Genomic DNA, 19,499 nt, shown 5'->3' on the forward strand with positions numbered 1-19,499 from the left:
TGAGCCCCTTAAAACGGAACTCACAAGCGGACACCCGAACGCTAGTGTGAAAGTAGCCTTAATACATTTTATTTTTTTCAAGTCATTTTTATTCAAACTATAGCTCATTATTTACAGTAAATATACTATTATAATTAGTTCCCTATATGTTTTAGAGCATTTTATTATACAATATGTATAGTTTTACATGAATAGGGTGATAATTTTAATGGTTTTGGTTGGTGTGGGCATGTATTTAACTATTTTTTCCTTTTTAAATATATTTCTTCTACAAAACCACCTTTGGGGGGGGGGGGGGGCACTGACTTATTTTGCACATTTTCCTTTTATTTGAATTTTTTTATCATTACTTTATTTTTAAAATACATCTTTGTCATATAATGTGAGTGAACAATGTTATTTAGCACTTTTTACTTGTAATAGACTTTTTTTTTACAATTTGTTGCTAACTTTTTAAATATATTTTTGCAGCACTGTATGTCCCTCAAGAGGTCTTTAACCCACAGTTCACCATTCAAGAAGTAAGAGACCGGGAACTACGCGATCAAGAGAAGGTGAGTTAACTTTTTATTTTTTTCCCCTCAAGCACTATTATACTATGCATTCTGTATTCACAATGCTATTATTTTCCCTTATAACCATGTTATAAGGGAAAAATAATACAGTGAATAGACTGTCACCTAGCAACCATGCGTGAAAAATCGCACCGCAACCGCACTTGCTTGCGGATGCTATGCGATTTTCACGCACCCTATTCACTTCTATGGAGCCTGCGTCGCGTGAAAAATTGCACAATATAGTAGCCTTAGGCTACCAGTGCCATACATGTACGGCGCTGATGTGTAAACATGACACCCGCTCGCACATGCAGCAGGAGTCATGGCTGGCAGATCGCTGCTGTTCCATACAGCAGAGACCTGCAGCTAATTACAGTGACCAGCAATAATGCTGATTGCAGTAATTAAATGCCTATGCCCCTTGTGTCCAATCCGGGCATAGGTAATTGCGCAGAATACTGTAAGCCTTACTGACTAGGCTAACAGTATTCAAACTGCTATTCTTATTTTGGCCACCAGATGGCAGGCCAGGATAAGCAAAATAAGCTAATAAATTCTTGATAAAAAAAGTAATAAGCTCATATAAGGCACATAATGATCACAAATTTTTTTTAAGTTAATTTAGATCACCCCTTTCTGTATAATTAAAAAAATACCTAAATACCAATAAAAAACAAAAATAAAATCAGTTTAAGTTTATTTTTACACTATTTAGACATAAAGAACCTATACATATGGGGTATCTTTGTAATCGTACTGGCCCAGAGAATGAAGGACATTGGTCAGTTTTGCAGTAAAAAAAAAAAACTGTAAAATGGTTGAGGGATTGCATTTTCTTTCCAATTACACCCCATTTGGAATTATTTTTACCGCTTCCCACAACATTGTATGCCCTAATTAATGGTGGCATTAGAAAGTACAACTTGTCCCACAAAAAAAATAAGCACTCATTACAGCTATGCAGGAAAAAAAAAGTTAGGGCTTACGAAAAATAGGAACAGACTGTATAACTAGCTTAGAGATAGGTAGTTCGAGTGGTGGGTACCTTATAATTATGTGGATATTTCTGGAAATTGGTATCCTTAAAAAATGACTTTTATTGTTACTTATAATAAAATAAATGCCCTTAGGTATTGGTGCAAGAATAAAAGGATGGGGTGAACGAGCACCCTACTCGTGGTGCGTGTGCAATAGTACTAGGGAGGGTAAAGGAAAAAGGGGGAAGGGGATGCTGGGTCTCAGCCCCTAATATTACCCTACTCACGGGGCCCTTCTCCTGGTATACTCCAACCTCCTATATTGCCCCTATGTGTGTCCCTATGAAGTGCTCCGACTGCCCAGCTTCGTCCTGAAGGGGTAGGGAAGGGGGGGGGGGAGGAAATCCCTAGTGCTAAGAGCCCTGGGAAACCACTGTGTACAGTGACACTGGGCCGGTAGAGACCGGTGTCCTGCAAAAGGGGAGTGTTGGTGGGTGTCACAGCCGTGTATCACCCAACACTCAATGCTGCGGTAGGCTGGATTAATCAATAATAATTGGTGGCCCAACGCGTTTCCCTGATGTGTGGCAGTTCGTCAGGGGCCCACAAGATTGATATCAGCATTAATATCAATGGCCGACCCACAATTATGGGCAGGTCACTGGCATTTCATACAAATATATTCAGCAACTGATAGATGTGTGGTTCAAACTTCATAGATTCCCATTGTGTGGCAGTATAGCATTATCATAACATTAGCCGCAGTCACAGATGGGGATAGAAGGATATTACTTATCTCGTCAGGAGACACCGTTTCAGTGGACCTGTTCCCACGGTATGGACTGGTTGTAGTTTCGCGCCAGTCAGTGCGTTCAGTCCCGCGTGTGGCAGTATCGCAACGGGCGCTGGCATCGCTGCACCATTTAAAGCCGTGCGCACTATAGCTCCACCTCTCCTCCCGATCAGTTGATCCACCACGTGACCACAACGTCATGGTCACGTGGGGCGTCATGTGAGCGCAGGTCCTGTGAACACTACTAGGATCGGGGGAGACTCGTGGGGAGGCTGTCACGATGGGGGGCGTGCCCAAAAATAGTTCGGTCACACCCACCGGTCCCCTCTACTTCAGTCTCAAGAGGATGTAAACCTAATTTCTACATATGAGACCTAGGTGGAGATGGTTTGTGGGAGTGCCCTACAGGGATAGGGGTAGCCCACACTATAAATGAATGAAATTCCAGATTCATTCATAGACCGGGACGCCGCTGTCAATCACACCTGGGTGGCGCGGCGTGACCCTTGGAAGTATTTTGGCCGGTGGAGATCGAAACGACTCAGACCAAGCATTTTCGCTAAGTCCCCTGACATGTTGTACAGGGGAAAGGTTAATGCAGTTAGCGTGTATGATGCGTTAGAAACAAATACATTGGCAAGACCAGTAAGAATGGCACAAGACACAGGATAGGTCGCCACGCAGGAGGTAGGGGGTGGGTTCGGATGAAGCAGCTGAATGAAAGCTGTTCATTTAATCCTTGTGGCTGGACAGTTTTTAATTGAAAGATCCACCAGGTCTCTCGTTGTAGGATCTTTTGGTCCCAGTCGCCTCCCCTATTTGGGGGTAGGACGACCTCAATGCCCATAAAGCGAACTTGCGAATAATCGCCGCCATGACAGGTCATCATATGGCGTGCCGGGGGAGGGGGGGGGTGTGTCCTTTTCATGACGTAAATCCCCCAAGTGTTCTCCTATCCTCCTGTGTAGCTCCCGCTTAGACTTGCCAATGTATTCCAAGCCACACACACATTGCACTCGATAAATCACCCCTCTCGTACGGCAATTTCTAAATTGTTTGATGGTGTATGCTTTTTTTGTTACATAACTAGTGAAGCTATGCCCCTGCTTGATATAAGGGCAAGCAATACATCCACTGCAGTGGTAGGAGCCATGTGGTGCTCTTAGCCATCCAATCGGCGTGGTGACAGTACCCGAGTAGTGGCTATGCACCACATGGTCTCCTATGTTGCGCCCCCTCCGATAAGTCACTTGGGCATTTGGAGTCACCATTTTTGCAATATGTAGATTGAGTAGTAGAGTTCCCCAGTTTTTTCTCAGGATCTTTTTAATCTCATCAGCCCCCATGTCAAAAGTGCCTATTACCCTTTCCTCACTGCAGGATCCCTGTGGGTGTAGCAGCCCTGGGCGGTCAGAGGTCAAGGCCCTCTTGATATGCCTTGCGCAAGACATGGTCCGGGAAACCCTTTGCTAGAAATCTCTGGTGAACCACCTCCCTTTCCCACCAGTCCAGGAACAGATTGGCGTACAATGGGGTACAGGGACTCCCCATCGCAGTGCCCCTGAGCTGGTGGTAAAAGGATCCAAAGATAAAATAATTGCAGGTTAAGGTAAAGTGCACCAGTCTCATAAAAGCATAATTGTGGGTCGGCCATTGATATTAATGCTGATATCAATCTTGTGGGCCCCTGACGAACTGCCACACATCAGGGAAATGCGTTGGGCCACCAATTATTGATCAATCTAGCCTACCGCAGCATTGGGTGATACACGGCTGTGACACCCACCAACACTCCCCTTTTTGCAGGACACCGGTCTCTACCGGCCCAGTGTCACTGTACACAGTGGTTTCCCAGGGCTCTGGGAGCCCATCTGTGGGTGCTGTACTTAATTTAGCACTAGGGATTTCCTCCCCCCCTACCCCTTCAGGATGAAGCTGGGCAGTCGGAGCACTGCATAGGGACACACATAGGGGCAATATAGGAGGTTGGAGTATACCAGGAGAAGGGCCCCGTGAGTAGGGTAATATTAGGGGCTGGAGCAGCCAAAAGGTGCCCCACAGTTAACGTGAAAACCAGCCTGCTGAAGGGAGCTTTGTACGGGGCAGAGCTGGTGAGGCTCTGCAGTCCTCTGCCCCCAATGATAACATAATAGCCAGGTTTAAACTGCACCGCTCACTGTGTGAGAAGGAAGAAGCACTGATTCTGCCTTCTTCTCGGCTCCCCCACTGTCTGACAGCCAGGGACCCGTCCTGCTCCAGTGCAGGAGCTGTAACACTGCAATTGTACGGTTCTGGGCAGAAACAGCTGATCGCATGATGAGCTGCGTTTCTGCCCAGGATGGGGGCAACAAGCCATGGCTCTGGGGGCTGTATGCGGCATGCAGGTTGTGCACCCCTGCTCTATACTGAACAAATTAAGTTTTAAATTTTTTTATAGTTTGTAGATCATTAACATGTCCACCATTTAATTTCCATAATGCCACAACTTCTTAGTGTTGCAATTTTAATTTCAGCCCCCCCCCCCCAACCAGACTTTAGGTGGCATGGTCCACTGCAGCCAGTCATTGGCCTCAGTTGTATATTTACATATGTACTAGAACGGCAAATCACTGCTAGTGACACAGCATTCTACCACACATGGTCCCAGCGGTCAATGCACACCAGGACCACCAAAAGTGGTAAGCGAGTGGTTTGGATATATTGGTTAAAATGTTTTAACCAATATATGCAAGCCAAACCTCTCCTTCTCCTCCTCCTCCCCCTACACTTGAAGTGCAAATAGAGGCCACATTACATAAAATTGAGAAAACCCTATGGAACATGATCATGCAAAAGACTGTTATATCAGTCAATCACAAATCAGCAAAGAATGCCAGGCAACTTGACAAAAGTATAATGGGTGGATGGCACAATTTAGGTCATATGGAGAATTTAAAAGGCCATGTACACCTTTAGGGTAATTTGTTTATTATTGCATTATACTTTTAAACCAAAAATTTTTTTTATTGTCTTTATTAACAATATGGAATCCTTTTTTCTGTACAGAGCTGACATGCTCTACTAGCTGCCTGTGGATTTTTTGTCCTTTCCATCTGATGAGTAGACTGACTTATGTGTTCTCTCACATCAAACACTCATAACTCACTCTTACTGATAAGGATGTGGCTTAGGGCTCATACACATGACAGTATGTATTTTGTGGAACAGAAATATGGAGTGAAGCGACTGGTTGCGCACAAATAAAAACAAGGACAGGGAAAGAAAGTATGTTCGTGCGCATAAGCCCTTAAATAAGTGTTTGACCTCTTAGTAGTTTACATATAAGGGTAATTAGATAACCGGCAAAGTGAAAGTACCAATCACAGTTTGAAAAACAATTAACCCTTTGTGACTGAACAGCTCAATGTTTTTTTATAAAGGCCAATTGGAAAAATATGATGCCAAAAAATTTACTTTAAAGAGAACTTGTGACCAAGAAATGCAGTGCAAACAGCATGTTATAGAGCAGGAGCTGAGCAGATCTAGTTTTGTGGGAAGAGTGAGTAGAACTTGTAATTTCCACTTTAAAAAACTCTTTATATGGGTTCAGTTAGCCATCTCTGTATACACACAGTTGTGGTGGGTATAGTGGGAAATCTCCATCTCTCAACCTGCTCAGCACATCCTGCTTTATGATCACTACTTGCATTTTGTGATGAGGTCTGCTGATATTGGCAGACACCTTCTGGTGACACATAACAGGTCTCATTAGGGTTACTCTTAAGGTCTCCTAGTGTCAGCCATGCAACCGGCCCATTTCTTTTCCCCACCCTCCAAACTGGAACCAAGGCTACCAACTGTTGCCAAGAACCCAGTAATATTGTTCTATGTACTCTTATCACAAGATTCACATTCACTGCGCCTTGGAGTTACACATGGCGATTATGGTATCGTTTATGGTGGCACATAGCTTATATATGGTCAAGGTCCACCCAACCACTGTCAGTGGCCCAGCAGCCTCATTAGTATACACTTCAGTGTAGGTTAAGGGGCCTTATTTATTCTGTTCAGACAATACCAAAGTGTGCAAAAAAAAAAAAATAATTATAATATATATATATAATTTTTTTTTAAAGTGATGCAGGTTGTGTATCTGGCCAATTAGAATGCAAAATGGAATCTCATTCAAGTCATGTGCTTTTGAAGTATATAGTACCTGGAAGAGCAGGTATATTATGCAGTATTAAATCAAACGACAAGATACTTCATTCAATGGTATAATGGTATAATAGTACAAGTATAAAATGAACAGTAAATAAAAACAGATGGAGTGACAAAAAAAAAAACAAAAAAAAACTTTCAACACAAGTTTCCAGCTAGACTGAATAAGTTAAAATTATATACAAAAATCCTCAGTTGTTACAACTAATGGAGGCAGTTATAGAAGCAGTCCTTAAGGTTTTAGGTCCTGAAAGGAAAATGGAAAGAAAAAAAATAAATAAAAAGTTTTAGTACCAATGCATTAAAAGCAAGGAAATGTCAACATGAATTCACCCAGGATTTACCTAGGAAGCATTTAAGAATCTGTTCTGGATATCTGTATATACTTGGGTGAATATTTCACTTTTTGAGCAAAGACCATCAAGAGCCACTACAGAGGAGAAAAGAAATTAATAATCTTAAAATGAGTAAATTTAAAGTGTAAGTTTGCATTAAAAGTGTTTATGCTACACAAGTGGTGTTATGTTGCACATTATGGTGCATACCACAAGTTCTGATAGATTCACATTACTTTTCTTCTGGGGCTTAGCAGGAAGACGAAATCCTTCAGAGCCTTTCCGATATACTAGATATAGTTGTGCATGATTTATTAAGTGGCCAATACTGCATATTAGGGACATCTCACTCCAGTGCACAGGAGATAAAGACTGGTAACAAATGCTAGTCTTGTATATACCCCCCTCCCCCTTGTATTTTGCCTAAAGCCTCATTCACACATCTGCTTAAATTCATGAGCAGGTGGTCAGCGATACACCTGCGTTTTTTTGCCGTCTGTTTCACCCAAATTGAACAGCTGAAAAAAGGACTATCAAAAAAAATCTTCTTAATGATCTGTGAAACACGGATGGCATCCGTGGTTTTCACAGACCCATAGACTAACGGGCGTGATGGATCCGTGAACAGGCACATCTGTGCGAACACAAATCCCCAGACCATGCTAACACTGATGTGTGAATACACATTCAAATGAATGGGGATATGTGCTGTCTGTGGAGAACATGTACAGCACATGTCTGAAACACTGACATGTGAATGAGGCTTTATTCATTTTTTTTGGTCAGTGATTGGGAGCCAAACCAGGGTTGGAGCCTCCACAGACATAAGGTATAAGGGAAAGATCTGCACCTGGTTTTGCCTCACAATCACCGACATGTGAAAAAGGCCTCATGCACACGACTGTTGTGGTGCACAGAGCATTTTTTTGCGGCTCGGGTGCGGACCCATTCACGTCAATGAGGCCGCAAAAGATGCGGACAGCACACCATGTGCTGTCCGCATCAGTTGCCCTGTTCCGTGGGAAAAAAATAAAATATAAATAAAATAAAAAACACGGTCGTGTGCATGTAGCATAAGGCACAAGTGACTATGTAGCAAGTCCCTATTGACATGGGCCACTTTCACAGCTGCGATTTGGCCGAAAGCTGTACATTTGGAGTGATAGCTTGAGTCATGAAACCCATCCAAAGTTTTTTGCCAATCTTTGCAGCTATAAGAGCCTTATATACATAGTTAAACAGCCATATTACAGCCTCTTTACAGATAGCAAAAGCCATTATACAATGTATACTTTGCTCATTTTAGAGTACAGTGAGGAACAGAAGTATTTAAACACGCTGCGATTTTTCAAGTTCTCACAAAATTCACATTAAAGAGGCATTCCCACTGTGTGGGAATGACATCTGATGCTCGCTCTTCCCTCAGTCTCCAGCAAATCGCACTGGCGCAGCCCTCAGTGGGTACTGCGTCTGCGCGAGACTTCGCTCGGCTGTCAGGGAGGGGGAGGAGAGGGATGAGACGCTGTGGGCGGTTAGGGATTCAGGAGGAAGTCGTTTTGGGCACTGCAGGGGGGCGTTACTGGGTACACAAAGTGGAACATAACGCCCCTCTGGGCACCTTCAGGATTAATTTGCATAATTATAAAAGTCATTTTTCAGCAACACAACTGGACGGATTACAGTATAGAACAGCAAAGCCGATTCAAGGTAGTCTGTGGAGCATGACTGGTTTAAAATCTGAATTTGTGTTATGAGAGGTGACAGAATCCCTTCCCTTTAAGAATTTGTCTTGCACTGCTGAACATAAGTATTTGAACACCTGAGAAAATCAGTGTTTGTAATTGCAAACAAAGGCTTCTTTACCAAATATTGAGGTCAAATGCTTCCTGTATTTCTAGGCCAGGTCTGCACACACTGCAACAGGGATTTTGGCCCACTCCTCCACACAGATCTCCTCTAGATCTGTCAGGTTTCGGGGCTGTCGCTGAGGAACACTGAGTTTCAGCTCCCTCCAAAGATGTTCTATTAGACTTAGGCCTCTTTCACACTACCGTTTTTTCCCCGTTTTGCGGTCCGTTTTTTGCGTTCCGTATACGGAACCATTCATTTCAATGGTTCCGCAAAAAAAAAAAAAAAAAAAAAAAAAAAATACGGAAATGCATCCGTATGTCTTCCGTATCCGTTCCGTTTTTTGAGGAACCATCTATTGAAAATGTTATGCCCAGCCAAATTTTTTCTATGTAATTACTGTATATGCCATACGGAAAAACGGAACGGAACAGAACCACATCAGAAGCAAAAAAAAAAAAAAAAACACGGAACAACGGATCCGTGAAAAACGGACCGCAAAACACTGAAATGGACATACTGTAGTGTGAAAGAGGCCTTAGGTCTGGAGACTGGCTAGGCCACTCCAGAACCACAATTGTCTCTGGTGTCTTGACAGTTCTTTAGTCTTGCCATGGTAGTTGGCGTCTGACTGGGGTGAACAGGGGTCTTTAAACGCCTCCGGACCGCCTAACGCAGATGTGCGGTCCGGAGGCGGCAGCCCTGCGCAGAGTGACGCATATTACGCGTCATCTCGCGAGAGCTGAGATTTCCTGTGAACGCGCGCACACAGGAACTGAAGGTAAGCAAGTGGATCTCCAGCCTGCCAGCGGTGATCACTCGCCAGCAGGCTGGAGATGTGATTTTTTTTTTAACCCCGACAGGTATATTAGACGCTGTTTTGATAACAGCGTCTAATATACCTGCTACCTGGTCCTCTGGTGGTCCCTTTTGTTTGGATCGACCAGAGGACACAGGTAGCTGTGTAAAGTACCACAAAACACTACACCCCCCCCCCCCCCCCCCCCCGTCATGCTCCGTTCAGACGTCCGTATGATTTTTACGGATCCACGGATCCGCAAAACACATACGGACGTCTGAATGGAGCCTTAAGGGGGAAGTGATCAATGACAAGGGGGTGATCACACAGACTTCCTGATCACTTCCCTGTCATTGATCACCCACTGTCAGGCTGCATTCAGACATCCGTATGAGTTTTGCGGATCCGATCCATGTATCCGTGGATCCGTAAAAATCATAGACATCTGAATGGAGCCTTACAGGGGGGGTGATCACCCTAGACTCCCTGATCACCCCCCTGTCATTGATCACCCCCTGTAAGGCTCCATTCAGACATTTTTTTTGGCCCAAGTTAGCGGAAATTTATATATTTTTTCCTTTTTTCTTACCAAGTCTCATATTCCTCCAACTTGTGTCCAAAAATAAAATCTCACATGAACTCACCATACCCCTCACGGAATCCAAATGCGTAATTTTTTTTTTATATTCCAGACTTCTCACGCTTTAGGGCCCCTAAAATGCCAGGGCAGTATAAATACCCCACATGTGACCCCATTTCGGAAAGAAGACACCCCAAGGTATTCGCTGAGGGGCATATTGAGTCCATGAAAGATTAAAATTTTTGTCCCAAGTTAGCGGAAAGGGAGACTGAGAAAATACAAAAAAAAAAAAATTCTGCCAACTTGTGCCCCAAAAAATAAAAAATTCTATGAACTCACCATGCCCCTCATTGAATACCTTGGGGTGTCTTCTTTCCAAAATGGGGTCACATGTGGGGTATTTATACTGCCCTAAAGCGTGAGAAGAAGTCTGGGATCCAAATGTCTAAAAATGCCCTCCTAAAAGGAATTTGGGCCGCTTTGCGCATCTAGGCTGCAAAAAAGTCACACATCTGGTATCGCCGTACTCAGAAGTTGGGGAATGTGTTTTGGGGTGTCATTTTACATATACCCATGCTGGGTTAGATAAATCTTGGTCAAATGCCAACTTTTTATAAAAAAAAATAAATAAAAAATAAAAAAAAGGGAAAAGTTGTCTTTTGCCAAGATATTTCTCTCACCCAGCATGGGTATATGTAAAATGACACCCCAAAACACATTCCCCAACTTCTCCCGAGTACGGCGATACCAGATGTGTGACACTTTTTTGCAGCCAATGTGGGCAAAGGGACCCACATTCCAAAGTGCACCGTCAATTTTTAACGGATTTTGATTGCAAACTACTTCTCACACATTTGGGCCCCTAAATTGCCAGGGCAGTATAACTACGCCACAAGTGACCCCATTTTGGAAAGAAGACACCCCAAGGTATTCCGTGAGAGGCATGGCGAGTGCCTAGAATTTTTTGTCGCAAGTTAGTGGAATATGAGACTTTGTAAGAAAAAAATAAAAAAATAAATTTTCCGCTAACTTGTGACAAAAAAAAAAAATTCTATGAATTCCCTATGCCCATCAGCGAATACCTTAGGGTGTCTACTTTCCGAAGTGGGGTCATTTGTGGGGGTTTTCTACTGTCTGGGCATTGTAGAACCTCAGGAATCATGACAGGTGCTCAGAAAGTCAGAGCTGCTTCAAAAAGCGGAAATTCACATTTTTGTACCATAGTTTGTAAACGCTATAACTTTTACCCAAACCATTTTTTTTGCCCAAACATTTTTTTTTATCAAAGACATGTAGAACAATAAATTTCGCAAAAAATTTATATATGGAGGTAGTTTTTTTTGCAAAATTTTACAGCTGAAAGTGAAAAGTCTTTTTTTGCAAAAAAAAATCTTTAAATTTCGATTAACAGAAAAAGTAAAAATGTCAGCAGCAATAAATACCACCAAATGAAAGCTCTATTAGTGAGAAGAAAAGGAGGTAAAATTCATTTGGGTGGTAAGTTGCATGACAGAGCAATAAACTGTGAAAGTAGTGTAGTGCAGAAGTGTAAAAAGTGGCCTGGTCATTAAGGGGGTTTCAGCTAGCGGGGCTGAAGTGGTTAAAGAGCTCAGACAAGTGCTACCAAGTTAGATTAGTGAATGTGGAGTAGAGGTGGACTTTTTTTGAGCCAGATTTCTTACTGTTTCTCAGGTGTTCAAATACTTATGTTCAGCAGTGCAAGACAAATATATTCTTTAAAAATCATACAATTTATTCGATTTTTATTCTGTCTGAGTGGGAATGCACCTACATTGTGAATTTCAGACCCCTCCATGATTTCTAAGTGGGAGAACTTGCAAAAATCGCAGGGTGTTCAAATACTTCTGTTCCTCACTGTAAATAGCATTTTTCCATTCCACAGAAGCACAGTTGTAACTGAAATACATACCTATACTCACACCACTTTCTTCCATCTCTTGTCTGTGTTTCAAATACATTGGCCAGACATGACCATCAAATAACCCTGGTGGGTCTGGAATAGTGTAGTTTCTGCCACTATATGGAGAGAGAGGGAAACCCATCAGATACATATGCATTCAGGCATTTAATGGATTCCAAGTATGTGCCAACACAAGTCTTTGTTGGGAAATGCTTCTAAATTAGATGTCTCCCCAGCATGCTGAAGAACAGATAGGGGAATAGGGAGCAGGGGTGTTAAGAGGACATGCTAATACAGCATCTCATGTCAGCAGTTGTGGGCAAACATTAGCAGTTGGCCACAAGTGGCTGTTTTCTTTAGACCATTTTCAGACTAGTCACTTTTGCAGCAAAGCATAGTATCATGTATATCAGGGATCAGCAACCTGCAGCACTCCAGCTGCCGTAAAACTATAACTCCCAGCATGCACACTTGGCTGTTCTTGTAACTCCCACTGTTCTGACTGCATTTGAAATGTAGAAAAGGTTAAATTTTATTTCAGGTGACTTGACCATTAGAAGTTAAAGGGGGTTGTCTCAACATAGACAATGGGGGCATATCGCTAGGATATACCCCCATGTCTTAAAGGTGCAGGTCCCACCGCTGGGACCTGCACCTATATTGGGAACAGAGCCTCGCAAGGTGGTGGTTGGACTCTGGTCCGGCCACCAACCCGAAGTAGTGAATGGGAGCGCACACCGCATGACTGGCCACCGCTCCCATTCACTTCTATGGGCTCAACAGAAATAGCCGAGCCAGCACTCTATTTTTGGTGGCCCCATAGAAAATGAATAGAGGGCAGCTGCACAGGCAGTGTGCCCTCCTTCACTTTTGGGGCTCTGTTCTCTATATAGGTGGGGGTCCCACACCTATAAAACAACCCCTTTAAAGGAGGATTCTGGGAGTTAGTGTCACAATACCTGGAGTGCCAGAGGTTGCTGATCCCTGATGTAAAGGAATGATTAGCAGATTTCATTCTAGGGGCATATTCACATGGCTAAGGCTGCACATATATTAGTTGTGTCCAGCCAGCTACTTCTGGCTAGCATTTGGACACCATATACTGGATGTGCACAGCACTTCAGTGCATAGATCTGGCCCAAGTAACATTTTTGCATTACAGATGCATATTAATCCTGAATTGGTGTTTTTTTCAACCAGCAGAAATAAGTGTCAACATTCCCTTACAGACCAAATACTTGAGGCAAACTGAGCTAAAGTATTGATTCAAATATGCAGCAGATTTTTAATGCATACCATTTTGCAGACTGGACGATACACAATGTGAATGGGGTTTTTAGTCAGCAGTTTAGTTTTTCCACAGCAAATCTGAAGAAAACGTGTATGCAAATATTAAGGTGTATTCACACAGTAGTGCTAGTCTTGTGGATTGCAACCTGCAAGACACGGACACACATCTGTGTGTGCCTGCATCATGGAGACCAATTGACTTCAATGAATGTGCAAGATGCATCCAAAGATAGGAAGAGCCCTATCTTTTGTGGCATGGCTCCGTATGTTTGCCTGTATCTTGAGGATTGTGTACCTATTGAAGTCAGTGGATCCACATCACAATGCAGGGTACACACATGCAGCTGGTGTCCATATTTTGCAGCCCACAAAACAGACAGCTTTGGGAATGCACCCTTACACTCTAGAAGTGCAACACTCCAATTCACTGACTTATAGTTCCCTGCACAGTAAGTGGCCATGAGAATTTGGCCCCATGCACACGGCCGTTCACAGCTGTGTGCGGGCCGTGGAACCGCGGCCTGGATCCCTCCTGAGAGCAGGAGCGCATGGCGTCACTGGTTGCTATGACGCTGTGCGCCCCCTGCTGCCGGCACAGTACAGTAATACACTGGTATAGATCGTACCAGTGTATTACTGTACTGTGCTGGCAGCAGGGAGCGCACGGCGTCATAGCAACCAGTGACGCCGTGCGCTCCTGCTCTCAGGAGGGATCCAGGCCGCGGTTCCACGGCCCGCACACGGCTGTGAACAACGGCCGTGTGCATGGGGCCTTTCTGTTTAGGAACAGTGCTGTAAGGGACCCCTGCCCCTTGCTCACATGGACACACATTAACACTAACCTCCGCCTCTTCTTGCACTCCTCATATGGAATGCTTAAATAGTAACGTTCTGAGCACATGTTTGCCAGTAACCTGTGAGGGGGAAAAAAAATTATTTTTTTTATCTGAGCACCTCCACCATTCTTGCGGCAATACACAAGTTAACATATTAGAATTCAGTGCAATAAAAAGAAAACTACTGAAATATGTCAAACAGAAGAAAAACAACACCTTAAAAAACTAAAGATTTTTTTTTTATTAGCAGTCAGAACATGCATATGTTGATAGACTGCATGAAGTAAACACTCCCTACTAGTATTGAACCAAATTGTGGTTTCAAGCTCAGCATACAAGGTTCGGGTTATCTAAGAAATCAGTTATGATTCCGCTACCATGGATCATAAGTTATGGTCCGTGGTAGAGGAATCCATAATGGAATTCTTAGATAACCTGTACGCCGAGCTTGAAACCACAAGTTCACCCAACACTAGTCCTTACCAAACGTGTGCTGTGCTCTGAGCCTCGTTAAAGGGTTTGTGCCAAGTCCCCCCCCCATCAGCCACTGGGACCCCCAATCCTGAAAACAGAGGTCCTACTCTCCCAGTCAGATGGGAGGGGGGGGGGGGGGGGGTGTGTCAAGAATGGCCCCTGCCCTCCATTCTCTATGGGACTGCCGGAAATAGCTGAGCACTGGACTCGAGTCCTCATGCACACGACAGTATATTTTCACGGTCCGCAAAACGGGGTTCCGTGATCAGTTTCCGTTTCCATGTGTCTTCCTTGATTTTTGGAGGATCACCAGACACGAAGGAAAGTGAAAAAAAATCTAAGTCAAGTTTGCCTTGCAAATGATAGGAAAAAACGGACACAGATCACGGATGCGGATGACAATGTTGTGTGCCTCTGTTTTTTCACTGACCCATTGACTTGAATGGGTCCGCGAACTGTTGTCCGTGAAAAAATTATTTTTTTGACAGACTGAAAACACGGATCACGGACACGGATGACAAACGGTGCATTATCCGAGTTTTCAATGGACCCATTGAAAGTCAAGGGGTCTGCAGAAAATCACGGAAAACAGAACGACGGACACGGAACACAACGGTCGTGTGCATGACGCCTAAATGGAACAGGAATGAATTGAATTGCTACACTATATGACTGGGAAATATGACCCAGTTCTTAGGGTCAGTGGATAACCTCAAAATTTGACCGTTTTCTGTTGGGCAGTTTTAATGGCCTTTGGTGCACACAACTAGAGCACAGCTTTTATTTTTCCCCCTCAATAACCAGACAGGCAGATTTACTAATCCTCTACAGGTGAAAGCCTGTCTAGTTCTGCACCAGATTTATCAGTGAGGCCTTTTGCACACAAATGTTGTGTGCCCGTATTTGGCTGGAACGCAATACATGGGCACCGGCCCGTGTACACCGCATCACGGATGCGGACCCATTCAATTGAATGGGTCTGCAATCAGATTTGGAACAGAAGCACAGAATGGAACCCCACAGAAGCACTACCGAGTGCTTCTATGGTGTTTGTCTGTGCCTCTGCACCACAAGGCGGAAGGATCACAGACCCAGTCAGGTTGACTGGCAGTCAGTGCCGCACAGACGTTGCCTGTGCATTGGGAACCTCAAATTGTGGTCCCCAATACATGGAACAGATGCACAATGTTTGTGTGCAAAAGGCCTGACTAAGGTTGGATGATAAATCTGCTGCAGGGATAGACACTTTCATGTAACTATACCAACTATTGCTTGGCCTAGTTCAAGACAGAATTGCAGCACGTTAGGCCGTGTCCCCACAGTCAACCCCCATTGCCAGACTAGAGGTATTAAGTTTCGAAGCAGTTTATAACTGTTCCTATGGGCACTGACATTATTCAATGTGGGCCAATCACAGTATTTGGCGTGTAAGCTTTCCCCTTGTATTTTGCACCATTTCTTTCATTAACTTAACATTAGTAGTGCTGATCTGGTTATGGCAAGACCCAACAGCTCTGCCGATTTGCTAGCAACATGATGCCTACTGAGCAACAAGCTTGTGTGATGGCAACATCTCAGACCAAGCAAGACTCATCTAACCCAAACGTAAAAGTAACTTATGATGCAGCAAGTTCCTGTCTAACCATGGGTCTACTGTACTGATTGTCCTTAGGGACCTGCTCATACAGTATGAACATTAAAGGGGGTTATCCCACCTAGACAACTCATCGCCTACCCACAGGGGTTGCAATCTGGGGCATGTGCTCCCAATTTGAATGGAGAAGAGTAAAGCTCAGCCAACTCCACCACCATTCAAACAGGGGAGCCCAGTTCTTGTGATTGACAGGGGCCTAGGTTAAATGACAACCCCCAAGGCAAAGTAAAAATAAAAAGTCCCTGCCAAAGTGTTGAAATGCACCAAGGGCATGCAATATACTGTACTAGCAAAATCAGTTCTAACAAAACTAGGGCTGCAGCGATTAATCGATGTAATCGATTATATTCGATAACTGGATTCGTTGTCGACGAATCCAGTTATTGAATAATCGCCGATTCGTTGCTATGCGGGCGGTCGCTGCATCTTTATTTTACCTTTTTACAATGACGCTCCTGTAACAGCCAGGCAGAGCGGACGGCGGCGTAATGTCACTCACTCACGTGACACGCCTGCTCCGCCTCCTTCATTCATGAGGTGGGCGGAGCAGATGCATCACGTGAGTGAGTGACGTTACGCCGCCGTCCGCTCTGCCTGGCTGTTACAGGAGCGTCATTGTAAAAAGGTAAAATAAAGATGCAGACGTGATTAGTCCAACTTATAAGCATCGGGGCCGGGGCTGCTATGGGGAGGGGGGAGGATCTGTCTATGGCACTGCTATGGGGAGGAGGAGGGGGGGGGGGGGGGGGGGGGGGGGATCATCTGTGCACTGTTATGAGGAAAGGGATCTGTGCACTGTTATGCCCATAACAGTGCACAGATCCCTCTCCATAACTGCGCCACCCACAGATCCCCCTCTCCATAACTGCGCCGTCCACAGATCCCCCATAATAGTGCCGTCCACAGATCCCCCATAATAGTGTCGTCCACAATTTGTTTTAATATGGCCTTTGAACATATTTTTTCAAGTAAGATCATATAAACCTCTGTTTTGTAATTTTGTCGTTTTTGCCGATTAATCGTAGAAATTAAATCGGCAACTAGTCGATTATTCAAATAATAGTTAGCTGCAGCCCTAAACAAAACCTTTTAAATCCAAATTATTCCAAGAACTGCAAATGCAGTTTACAGAAAAACAAACAATATTAAAATATGGTATGCTGCGATTTTAAAACTACATTGCACAGTAGTGTAATCCGAATATACAAGACTTACTTGTGATTTAACAGCAGAAAACCCTCCAAAATCAGTATCTGCACATCTTCAAACTCTGAACGAGATGGGGCAATTCCATGGGATCTGGCGAACTTGACAGGATTCTCAGCCCAGGCAGTTACTGTATTCACCATTGCTTCCATATCAATGGCAGTTATCACTGTAGAGCAAACAAAGACTTAGAAAAGACACAGAACGGCATCAATATAGAAATAATGAAAAACGATACTCAATATACATTACTGCATCCTACAGCGAAAACAGTTCTTACCATCCCATTGTTTAAAGCCATCTTCACCAACTTCTATCTGATCTGGTGGCTGAAACATAGTGAGCAATAAAAATGCTGCAAATAATGCAGCGGATGCACACAAAACAGGAGAAGACTAGATAGACAGAAATGGTGCGTCTCCAAATACAATGTTTGCCACATTACTGAAGTCCATACCATGCTAACATGTAACAGGATGGATAAAAATAAAAGGAAGTACAAGCATAAAAGAAGAGCCTAGGGAAGTATAACAGGAATCAGAGGAAAGGCTACAGGCCATGGCATGTGAACAGGTTATACTTACCATGAAGAAGTCATCCTGATGGATCACACAACAATTCGGAAGGACACTAACAAGCCGTTTCGTCAGTGTGGTCTTACCACCATTCGTAACTCTGAAGAGAGAAGAAACTTCTAAATTACACGGCCCAACAGCGTCACAGTCCCAAGTCATAACATTCTTGAGTAGCATTAAAGGGTCATCTGACTTCAGCAAGTGGCATTTATCATGTAGAGGAAGGTAATACAAGGCACTTACTAATGTATTGTGATTGGAGTGTTTTCCATTACATTATACACTGCTCATTTTACAACCATCCTGTCCATCAGTGGTGGTCGGGCTTACACTATAGGAAAAAGCACCGGCCTCTGGTGGCCGACACCGCAGGATCGCACATAGGCTGGTGCTTTTTCCTATGGGTCCAAGCATGACCACCACTGATGGACAGGATGGTTGTAACCATGGAAACGAGCAGTGCATAACGCAAGCACCCACATGAGTACTTGCTTTCATGAGACTCCCCCCATACAGACTCCTGCTCTTTTCCCAATGGCAGATGGGGGCAACTTCTGGCACTCAAAAGCTGGTGCCAAAAAGCATCTAAACATTTTATATTTTAAAAACATAATCCCACACAAACATGTAGAAGAGCCTGACAAAAACCTGGAGTAACCACCCTAGACAGAAGATACGTGGGTTACCACACAACATGCAGTTTGAAAAGGTTGGCAAGGATTTTAAGATAAAATAATCTTGCCAAAAGGGGTTTCATTGCTCTTTGGGGTATGCTGTGAAACACAGATGCGAGTAATGCATTTCTACTGGAAATAAACGAAATATTTCATACAGCTATGGAAAGTATACACATTTGGCAGAAGAAGCCGTTACTATAGATAAGAGGCAGAGAACACCCCACACGGCGGAAGAGGACGAGCGCGCGCAAACCAGCAGCCACCGGTTCAAACCTCCCGCCATGTCTGACAGACTTCACGCTCATTCACTAAAGGAAGATCTAGCCCCCACCGTCTGATACTAGTGCTCTCCCGGCCACGTCTTAGTGGCATGACAGGCGATGTAAGCCTTCAAATATCGACTTACCCGCCGATACCGATGACAATGCGCCGCATGATGCCGCCTTCAGCTGATCCACAACACACTCCTTGTCTCCTTCTACTGATAGTTCATTAAGAAAATCGCCCGTCCCAATTATATTTATACTCCGTCTCTGCTTACGTCACTGACTGAAAAAAGGCGGCGGCCAATAAGCGGAGGGCACGAGCCTGCACTTTGTACGCAGGCTTGAAGTGGTCGCCACCTGTCTGGTGCGTATCACAGTAATACTTGGATATTAATAGCAGTGGGCAGTGTGCCCTTACCCTAAATTAGTAATGGCTGAAGGGAGAAAATGTCAAGAGTTTTTCCACCCCTCGGCGAGACACGGAGAAATGTCGCGTTTTAGAGGAATGTTT

At 44.0% G+C, this 19,499-nt stretch overlaps 1 protein-coding gene across 1 annotated transcript; it reads right to left on the reverse strand.

The window, feature by feature from the left end:
- Nucleotides 1-6,569: 6,569 nt before the first annotated feature.
- NMRK2 (nicotinamide riboside kinase 2) lies at nucleotides 6,570-19,270 on the reverse strand. Its single transcript, XM_044282736.1, has 8 exons — nucleotides 19,129-19,270; nucleotides 18,055-18,145; nucleotides 17,751-17,799; nucleotides 17,480-17,639; nucleotides 14,143-14,214; nucleotides 12,020-12,126; nucleotides 6,872-6,957; nucleotides 6,570-6,774 (listed from the first exon to the last, which is right to left on the reverse strand). The coding sequence occupies exons 1-7, from the start codon at nucleotides 19,155-19,157 to the stop codon at nucleotides 6,872-6,874; spliced, it is 594 nt and encodes a 197-aa protein (XP_044138671.1). The 5' UTR covers nucleotides 19,158-19,270; the 3' UTR covers nucleotides 6,570-6,774.
- Between the last annotated feature and the right edge of the window lie 229 nt (nucleotides 19,271-19,499).

This window comes from Bufo gargarizans, chromosome 1 (genome assembly GCF_014858855.1).
Source record: "Bufo gargarizans isolate SCDJY-AF-19 chromosome 1, ASM1485885v1, whole genome shotgun sequence".
NCBI lineage: Eukaryota > Metazoa > Chordata > Amphibia > Anura > Bufonidae > Bufo > Bufo gargarizans.